The following is a 10,836-nucleotide window of genomic DNA, read 5'->3' on the forward strand; positions in this document are numbered from 1 at the left end:
TAATTGCAAAGCACATGGTGCCAAAAGGCTCATCCTATATRATTTCTTTTAAATAAAATCTATGCTTGAAGGGGAAACTGAGTGTGCAAAACTGATTGGTCTCTCTGAGAGCAATTGGCACAGCTGCTTGCTTTAACCATCTCAGTGAGAGTTCCCAGGAAAATTRACCTGTTTGCTTCCAGAGATGTGACTTGCTGCTTCCCAGGAGTTAACCCAGAAGCCCACTCTGATGAWCCTCACATGGAACTCCTGTGAGGAAGTAGGGTGGACTTGGAAAATGAGAGATTGTGCCTAGGACATTATTTTTAATCCTCATCTTGAATTCTTCTGAACATAGCATCRTTACTGCAGAGGCAGAAAATTAAATCACAGAGCAAAGGGTAGGAGAGCTTGAGAGGTGCACAGCTTCTGGAAAGCTACAGAAAATTTASTTTGAAGCTGTAAATTGTGAGGTTTAAGATGCTTCCAAGAATTCTAGTACTGACTATTAAGGGTTGTGATGGTCATGAACAGTTAAAAAAGAAGGCACAGTTGAATGTTTTTTCTCTGTCTCTGTAACTTTGTAAGTGGATGGCATTCAGTTCCTATTGCAAGCTTTTTAGTATCGGCACTGGGAAGCATTTGACAAAGGAAAGACATGAAAGAGAAAAGACAATGCAAAGGAAAAAAAAAGAACCAAAGAAATACCGACAATAAAAAATAAGAAGAAAGACAAAGTGCAGAGTATACACAGGAGAACAGGAAAGAATGCAGTTATTTAAAGTGTTTAAAATCAGTCTTCATRGTAAAAGGGCAACACAGGAATTGGTCTGGATCTGCTGGCTCTTACACATCTTTGTATTTTAGAAAGGCAGCAATTTTCTTCCTGGCAAATACCTGGCAAATTATTTATGTATGTTGAAACCCTCTCCATTTCACAGGCCTTTGGGAGTGCTTAAATCCTACCTAATCTTTGGTTCAAACAGCTGGCTGTAAAACTTATATTGGACAGATTTCGTGATTTTCATCGTAGAGCAATGTCCATAAAAAGGGTGGCTTGAATATGACATATATCTCCTCAGAAGTCTCTTTACTCTTATTTTCTGAAAGATCTTTGGATGCCCCTTTTTCATTTCATCTCTTGTCCTTGTCCTGCCTGATACAAACTGGGAGGGCAGTGCAGAGTTCTGTAAATAYTCAGGTAAGAAAAAGAAAAAAAATGTGATTCTGTCTTCAGTTCTTATTGTTTCTTCTTGGATGTTTGAGGTCAGGAGCATTTACTTATTTGCTCATACAATTATGAAAGAACCTTTTCTTTGAGGACAAAAGGTCGCCTCATAGATTGAATTTATTTCTTTTCTTTCTCAGTCAGAGTATGAACAACAGATTTCTTTAAGTCTTGTTTTTAGATTTTGGATGTTTTAATTCTGTTTTCATACATTCCAACTTCTGATCTTTTTCACCTACTTTTCTTACAGAGCTCAAAATGTGACCTACTGTTAAACATGGTCTGCTGGCCTCTGCATCTTTATTAGAAGAGCTGAGTCTTCCTAAGATGGGGGGTTTCAGGAGTAGAGGTTTCATTCAGTTTACRCACTGTCTCTGATGGCAGAAAATATGCACAACTACACTGAAATGTATTTCATATTCAGTGCTCTACAAAGACAACTGACCAGGAGTGGACTGGTTATTTTTAATACTGTATGCTTCCTAGATAATTAAAGGGTTAAGTAGTAATTTTTGCTGCATTGTTGATATTGATGGCATAACAATGTATTTTTTTATGATTTGAGGTGATTTAGGTCTTGTAGTCAGACAGTGTCCCATGTACAAATATGCAAGGAAAAGCAATTCCCAGATAACACCCAGGAGGGTATTAAAACTCTGAGATTAAATCTATCTTTTTTCTTCCATTTTGTGGGATTTKCCAGTATTATTTGAAATGCAGCTGTTCTTTATGCACAAAACCAGGAGAGCTCTCATAAAAATTGGAAATAGTTAATATTTTATGAGACTTGGAAACAAAATCCATCAGTGCCTTCTCCTCCAGTAACGCTTACAGCAGTTATAAACAGAAGTAAAAAAAAAAAAAAAAAAGCAAGAAAGATGTTCTCACCAGGATTTTGCATCTGTGTCTAGGAACTGTTGGATATATGGTCACACAGACATATATGGACACCTCACATTTAACTGTTACCTATAGTACTCTATTCTGATCATTTCTGAAGAGAGGGCATTTAAGTATAGCAGGGAMTCTACAGCAGTGTCTGTGTGGTGCACAGTATCTGTGAACACCTTTGGCCAGAGGGGTTTGAATTCCTGCTCTTCCTTTCTCCTTCCCTTCACAGCCTTGTTCTGTGAATTCAAGATATGATACTAAATGTAACTGAACTATTTTGGAAGAGGGAAAGTTGAAAAGACATTGTCCTTTCAGCTAGGTTAATATTGCAAAGATTGTGGGTAAATTTGACAAAAAAATAGAATTTGTTCTGAGTGAAGATTGTGAATGTAGGAGACTGCAAACAAAATAGTGGTGGATGGTCAYCAGATAGAGCATCTCAGTGCAGATTTCAGAATGATTGCAGGACAACAACCGGCACTTCCAAAATAACTAATATTTGTGTTGAAAATGTGTTTTGAACATCTGTGTTTTTTGAGTTGGGAAACAGAAACCGATCAGAAATTTATTAGGTATTGTAGCTAACCAAAAGTAACACAGTATTCAAGTAGAATAARCTCCTCACAAAGAGACTAATAATTATTTGTGGAGAATATTCACAAATTACTTCAAATATACTAGAGGAAAGGATGATCTCTTCCTGGCAGGTTGTGGCCAGTGTTGGTTTTGTGTATGTGTTTTACTCTCAGCAGATTAATTAATTCTGGTATGAGATGGAGCCTATTAGGAAATTGGCTACACAAGTAAAAGTCCACACTCCATTTCCTTTAAGGTTGCTAAGCACAACAATTATTGCCCTCAGTGTTAAGGCAAGCACATAAATTAATAAATGTCCTATTAATGAGGACACTAAATATGAAAATGTCTGAACTGGGGAAATACCAACTRTGCCTGTTACCAACAGGGTGTGTTTCATGTCAGTTAAACAAACTAATACAATAAAAGCCAAAGGTTGTAGCRCACATAACTATGAGAATTTAGTTTTGTTTTGAATCTACCTTCCTGTGTGAATAAAGAAACTTTCAGGAAAATGGTAATGATACATAGAAACCTATGTATCATAGGTACAGTATGATGCTGAGTGTTAGCACACTTGTATATAGGTTTATATGTACAAAATCAGCCCAATTACTAATTTTTTTAATTTAAAATGAAGAAGGGTAACCAGCTGTAACAAAAGCTTCCATGAATTTGAAAAAACAAAAGTTCCATGAAATTACAAATAATGCAAATTCTTCAAACTAGGCGAATTCTGACTGCCTCATCCTGAACTTTTAATCTGACCTTTTATTCTTTTAAGTGAAGCATCCTTGCTCTTGATTGGGAATGAAAATCTGCCTTTTCTAGTTTCCAGGGTTTGAGAGTTTCTCATCACATTTGTAAGCTGTCCGCAACCCAGACATCCACCAGTTTCTCCTCATTGCCTCTTGAATCCAGGAGTGTTGTTGTAAAGGTAAAAAGCCATAAATTTGACTTGAAATTTTACCCTGTGTGAGTCAATTTTGATTGCTTATACTTTAAGATGCTTATTGTAAATGAAATAAAATGTAATCCAGCAGCAAATGTGTTAAAGCTTCGGGAGGTAGGGATCCTGCAGCAGAATACAAATTACAGAAAGTAACAAGCCTGCTGCCAAATGCAGTTTTCACAGAAGAGTCCCTGGAACACAGTCCTCAGGCACCCTAGTCTTCATTAAATAAACACAACTTTTTTGTTATTGTGATATGTGGCTGGTATTTTTATGCACAGTGTAAGACAGGRGCCTAGTGTGGATCTCTGGTGTAAGTGTGTGTGCCTGTAAGGGCAKCAAGAGAAATCAGAGGCTGAGAAAATGCTCTGGGATTGGAGTTGAGCGAAGTCATATCTGAGTCAGCTGTACTTCAGACATGCATTGGGCAAAAGATTTCCAAGAGCCCACAAGTGGATAAATGTCCTCTCCCCAGTCTGAAACCATTCTTAGCTGGATTCTGAATGTCCTCAAGAGCTTTGAAAGCTTCTCTGGGGTGATTACACTGAACACTGTGGAGCAGAAGCTTGAGTGCTGTGGTTGTGCAAGACATCATCAGAGGAGGAAGGAGGAAAAGATGCCTCTTAGCTCTCCTGCAGCACCAGCTGCAGAGGGGGCCAGCCAGCCACAGGAGAGAGTTACTGCTGTGCATGTCTTTGATGTTTGGAGTTCTAGGCTTAAATAAAATATCAAGAGTCTGAAATATGTTATCAACTCTACAAACCCTGAAGTATTACATATGCAGGGTTAAAATAAGAGGTCATCCTAAAGCCCATTTGTTTTCAATGTTATTTTCTTGGTGAGCAGCACCACCCTCCAAGTGGTGGACTTACTGTGTCTTTCCTTTAAAAAATAAGAAAGCATAAGCCTTTTAGTAGGAAAGAATATAAGTGCTCAGCAACAAAGTCTATTTAATAAATAGCCTTTTAATTCTTATGACCATCCCATTGATTACAAGTATAACCAGAAGAGAAGTCTGATTAAACTTGCACAGCCTTTAACCTCTAGGAAAAAGAGATGAAATTTGGATGTGAAATTATCATCTATTGTTTTGCTGCTTATACAACAGAAGCTGAGATGATGGGAAGACCTGCTCAGAGCAGAAGCCAGATTTCTGGTTAMAGGGATTCTCTTTAATTCTGTGGCTGTATTTTAACCACCACTGAGCCTGAAGTTTCTTCCCAGAGGCAGCATAAAAGGAGTTAATATTTTKTAATGCACTTTGAAATCCTCAGATAACAGGCACTGTAACATTGCAAAATATTTTGTGGACAGAACTATCTGAGGTGGAATCCGCCTCTCTTCATGTAACTTCTTTCAAAAAACAGTAACTAATTTGACATCAAGAGTAAATTCTGCAATGAAACAGGATGGTCCCATGATTCTCAACATGCCTACGATCTGTAGTTTATGGCCTTAGCACTGAGTACCTGAATATTCTTTCCAGAAGATTAACTTCTAAAATAGCCTAATGATTTTTTTGTATAAAGCTGCACAGAAGAGGCATGGGAAGTGAAAAACAGCCTGGAGCTTCATCAGACTGCAGACTAATAGTCTGGATCTGACCCTTAAGAAAGCTTGCCTCTTGAATATAAAGAACTTTCTAGCCAGCAGAAGTAAGGTGTTGTTTTCCCACGGTTTCCTGAAAAGTCAGGACTTCTTTTCAATAGCAGTCTACTATTTCTACTATTTATATAATTAAAGAATACTTTGGAATGTTTGTGGAGTGTTGATGGCTGCCCAGTCTTGTTTGCAAAGTACACTCATTTTAATTTGACCAGATCTCAAGAAATGTTGAGTATTTGCGTCTTTGTCTGCTGACGCATCTCGTTTTGGAACCTGGTAAACRTGCAGACTATTTTCATACCCACAGGAAAAATCACAAAGAGCAAGGGGTGCTGAGGTCACTGTCCTCAGCATCTTGTGAATTCTGGTGCTCTGCTCACAGTGATAKAAATCTTTTTCACATGTTTCATAATCATTCATTATGATGTGTTCTCTCCTGAATCCACTTGCATTAAATATTGTTAATTAATAGCAGCTGGATTCTTTTGCTCTGACAGAGTGGTAGCTCTACCACACCTTGTTGGTATGTCGTGACCGGGAATCTTAAAATAATTGCTGAAAAAACAAAAACACCGTAAAAAGTTGCTGCATACAAGCAGCATCCACTTGTGACATACCATATTTTATTTAACATATGTAAATATGGGCATACTTTGTTTCATGCCTCAAGAAGAAGTTGTGAAACTGCATTAAGGAAGCTGTGGAGTATGTGGCTGCAGGTGTTGGAGTATTATTGGTAAATCCGTGGATTATCCTCATCTTGACTGCTGGGGTCGAGTTTTGGTCTCCCTCCAAAAGGATACAGCAGGAACAGAAAGACTGTGGAGAGGATGGTGGAAATGACTAAAGGCATGGATGAATATTGACACAGAGTAGTGGCTGGAYTTGAAGGAAAACAAAGGAGGGGTAATAGTGAGTAAATAATGAATTGATTAGGAGAGTGTAAATTCTCCTTTTCCCTCCGACAGTGCAAAGAGAACTAAGCCGAGCGTGATGAGCCAGGAGCCCTTTCCGTGCGGTGCAGCAGCCCAGCGCCAGCAGTCACGGCCGGGGCCGGGAGCCCGGCTGGCTCCGGGGAGCCCTGGCGCACCGGCGGGAGCGGGAGCGGTGTCCGCAGCCGCATTACGGTCCCGGCTCCCTGCGAGCTCTGCCGGAGCCGGATCGCGGGGCCGGCGCCGTCCGGGGGCTCCGCAGCGCCTCTCGCCGCGGCGTCCGGGCGCCTCCTCCCGCCTCGACCCGGGGGGCGGCCCCGGGAGCCCTGGGGGCGGGCGGGGGGGGGCCGTGCCGGTGACGTCGGGTTTGCAGCAGCCCCGAGCGGCAGCGGGCGGGCGGGCGAGCCCCAGCCCCCGCCGCCCGGTGCTGCGGCAGAGGGCGGCGGGCCGGGAGTGAACCGGGGAGCGCCGCCGAGGAGGGCTCCGGCGGCGCCAGGATGTAGGCGCGGGGCGGCGGGGAGCTGCCGCCGGCGACGGGCTCGCCATGAAGAAGCATTCGGCCAGAGTGGCCCCGCTCAGCGCCTGCAACAGCCCCGTGCTCACCCTCACCAAAGTGGAAGGTAAACGGCGTCGCCAGGAGCGGGACGGGGGTATCCCAGGGAGACCGGGTACCGCGACGGGGGATGCTCCGTGGAGACCGGCTATCGCGACGGGGAATGCTCCGGGGCCACCGAGTGCGGTGCTGGGGCGATGCCCGGCGGCGGGGACCCACGGAGCGTGCAGCTCCCCCGCCGCCGGGCATCGCCGGCGCTTTACCCTGTCCACCGCTCTGCTCGGCTCCGGGTCTTCCCTCGCCCATGCTCCAGGCAGAGCACCTCTCCGGAGCTCCCCTCGGGGCCCGGGAGCAGCCCCCAAGCCCGTGGGCAAGTGCCTGCCATGCAGGACCCTTGGCAGCAGGGAAGATGCTCGATAGGTTTGCTCTCCCGATGTGAGGAACGCATATTCCAACCATGCATCATCGCCTCTCTTTGCCAGTCCAGCTGCATGGTAGCCGTGGCGTTGGAGTCTTAGGGCCAGAAGGGACATAAAAAAACCAAAGAACAGTGGGGGTTGACAGACGTTCAGGGACCACAGGAACCTTTGAAGACTTTCAGGGATCGTGGCAGGGGACCTTGTAAAAGACACTGATGTTCTCAGAACGGTTCCACGGAGAAATCTGAAGTCTGAGGTTGTTTTCTTGGGTGGAAACCTGTAAGCCATGTCTTAGAGATGGAGGACTGATGCAAAGGCACTGTGCAGGTCAGGAAGAGGAGCCCATCTGAAGGATGGATACAGAGCTCAGTTCCTGAAGGAAGAGCAAAGGGAAACCTGCTGGTTTGGAGGATACCCCTGGGTTATGTGGTCGTTGGTTGAGAGAATGGAGTTAGTGAAAGAAAAAGGTTGGCCAGGGGGAATAGAGGGAGGAGAGGCAAAAAGGGATGAGCAAGGTGAGGCAAAGAGGAAGAACAGCTTAAAAAAAGGAATGATTGAACAGTAAGAGATAAAATGTGAACGTGAGACTCCAGAAAAAGCTAATGAAAAAGAAAAAGCTAATATTGAAAAACTGAGAAACKAATATAGGAAAAGAAAAAATGGTAGCAAAAGCTCTGTGGAGCAGAAAGTGAGAAAATGCAGAAATGTGCAAAAGGAAAAAAGTAACTAAAATTAAGTAAGAGTGGAAAGTAGGGGATACCTGAACATTCTTATTTCAGTTCACAGAATATTCAGCTGTTGCATTCCCATAAGATAAAAATCACTTACTGCTGAGATGGGAAAAGGGATCCCAGTTTTTTGATGGAAAGAGGAAGCCTGATCTTCATTACACAATAATTTGAATTTTAAAAAGCCCTTGGAGTTGGTCCCGTACACAGTAGAGTGTTTCTCTYGAGGTTTGCATTGGAGGCTCCTCTGGGCAAGGAGCTTGTCTCCCTTTCTTTTGGTGCACTGCACTAGCTTTATGAATCATAAATAATAATAACCTGCTAGGTTCCAGTTTGAAATGTGGGTCATCTCATTCCTCTTCTACCAGTTCAAATACAGTTTATTACCTACCTTATATAGAAATAGAAGCAGAGCAATCTTCTACCGTGCCATAAAATTTAATTCTTTCAAGCATTTCCACGTCTGCTCATCTGCTCTGCATACCAGATCAGATACCCTATTGCTGCCCACCAGGGACTTTGTTGACCTAGTTGGACTTTTCCTTCTTTCCTTCAGGTTTCTTTTTCCTTTATCATCAGTGGCAAAAGTCTAAATTACCTTGATAGCATCTGAGAGGGCCCGAAGTTTCTTTCCTTGTCTTTAATGAATCAGACTGCCTCTGTTTGAGAGTTTTTTCCAAATCAATTGACAACATTTCCTTTCAGACTAACATTGACTAATTTTGCCAGCTGGTGTTTAAAGCCATATTAAAAAAAAAAGTCGAGATGTCATTATAGGCAAAAATAAAGTGAGACACCCGGCATACTGTGGACTGCTGACTTCCCTTGTCCAGCCTGCTGTACCTCTGGCAAAGATTTGTCTTCTTAAAGTTCTCTAGTAGACCAAGTCCATTGCAAAGACATAGATAATGTTACAAGAGTAAGACTGCAAAAACTTTCATCTGCTTCATAGTGATGATTATTTTCTCCCCTGTCAACCACCATCAAGGCGTTTCAAGGATCTTTGGCAGAGCCACTAGGAATATGTTCTGTTCTAGGATGGTTAGCCAAGAGGAGCCTTTCATTGATATGCATTGCTGYAAAGCCCTCTAGCATTCCTTCTATTTTCCTGCCGGTGCAGTGGCTTCTTTGCTTTAAAAGKAAGATAAGGACTTTGTGCGTTTAGAAGCGTGACTGCCATTTCGAATTATTTCAGAGATTGAATCATCAGTATGCTCAGAGCCTGCTGTACCAGCACTTTTCAAGACAAATGTGTCTACATGCATTGCTCGGGCAGGCAGTAACCACACCATGTATTTTCTGTGCCTGGTACCATTGTACACCCTTCATATTTGGAGAAATGTAGACTTGGTGCCTGATTTATGCTTGTTCATCTTTCTGTTGTTGTTTTTCTCACCAACTTCTGTCCATATTGCAGTGGCTGTTCCTCTCAGACCAGCCAATTGACTGGTTTCACCCTATTTGTACATSCAAGCACAGTGTACTTTGAGGACTGACTTGTCTTCCTTGGGAAGGTAAAGATTTCCATTCTTGCTCTGCATCTCAGGATCTTCCAAAGACAGGTAACATCAGCTTTGATGAAGAGCTGCAGGACAATCACTTCACCAGAGAAAATATGTCCTTCACTTAGTTAGCCCCTATTTAGACCCACTTAGGCCCAGGTTTTCAACACCAAGGAAATGGTGTTACAGCCTCCCCTTATAGCACGTTTCCTCTGCACTGTTCTGTCAGGAATTAGTAACTGGTGATATTCAAAGTTTCTTATAAGGCAAATAACACCTGTCTGCTGTCAATTATTACACATAAACATCTAAACTGAGTTGCCATGGAACCAGATTCTGCCACATGTTCATCTGGAGTAACCTTGCCTGCATTGCTGGAATTTCAGGGAATTTGTGTAAGTATGAATGAGAAATAAATTCGGCCTTTAGTATATTTGCATGCCTGCAGGGAATTCATCACAAGCATATCAACACTGTAATCACGTTAATAATAAATCTTTTTTGCTTCTTTAGCAAGCACAAACTAAAGATCCCAAGYGCAGCAAAAACTTCCATGAGTTGGCTTCAGAGATGAGATTCTTATTATCATCATTTTGCAGATGGAGCAGCTGAGAAACTGCAGAATGAGACAACTTGCCTAAAAACAAGCAGCACATCTTTTCACAGACCAGGCAAGAAAAGACCTGCAGCMGATAGGAATAGACCCTGAAACTTCCCACACAGATTTTTCTGGCTGCAGGAGGGCTGTGAATGGGTGCAGTAGGGCTTGGAGAAGCCTTCTTTTATTGAAATCGGTGACTAAATCTTCCTTCTTGGGAAAYATAAGCTCAAATGCTGCATAAATATATTTCTGGGTATATACTGTGTTACTATTAGCAGTGTTCTGCTGGTGGCATCCAAAGGTTTTGGTAGTCAGGCAGTGTTTATATGACTGATCACTAGGCTACACCCTGTGAAAATCTCAGGACTTCACATCTGTAGAAGCAAGAGTTGTGGCCCCTGGTGTTTTTCATGTGAAGCCATACATGGCAGACCAATGCAGTGCTCGTTCATCCTAGGAAACAGAAGCAGCCGGTGTTTCAGTGGCTCAGACAGGCCTGTTGGTTTGGGTGCACTTCCCTACTGAAGCGCCCCCAGCATGGAATGTGTGTTGGCTTCTTCCTGGAGAAATCAACTTGCAAAGTGTTGGCTTTTGTGCAGGCTGCCTTTCTGCACAGGGGACAGTGTTCAGTGTAAACAATCAGGGCACTTTGACCCACCTGGTTCTTGCTCCTTAGCTATGGTAGCAGTTTTTGCCCTCTCCTAACTGGAACCGGTGAAGGCAACGGTAACAAGCTCTCATTCCTGGGGGTTTAGGTTTGCAGTGTGTCTGCTTCTCATTGGACCTAGCAGTATGCACCCTGTTTGTCTTGGTTTGAAAGACAGGTGCTTGCCGATGAAGGCAGGGACCCCCTTGGAGTGGTGGGTATGA

General features: G+C 43.0%; 1 protein-coding gene across 1 annotated transcript in view; it reads left to right on the forward strand.

Moving 5' to 3' along the window:
- Positions 1-6,583: 6,583 nt before the first annotated feature.
- The window catches only part of SLC35F3 (solute carrier family 35 member F3), a 61,606-nt gene continuing 57,353 nt past the window's right edge, over positions 6,584-10,836 (forward strand). The window contains exon 1 of the mRNA XM_057368448.1: positions 6,584-6,783. Coding sequence (XP_057224431.1) covers positions 6,708-6,783 — 76 coding nt within the window. The 5' untranslated portion in view covers positions 6,584-6,707. The remainder of the gene's footprint in view (positions 6,784-10,836) is intronic.

The sequence above is a fragment of the Malurus melanocephalus genome, unplaced genomic scaffold (genome assembly GCF_030028575.1).
Source record: "Malurus melanocephalus ecotype Western Australia unplaced genomic scaffold, MMel_1.1 scaffold_92, whole genome shotgun sequence".
NCBI lineage: Eukaryota > Metazoa > Chordata > Aves > Passeriformes > Maluridae > Malurus > Malurus melanocephalus.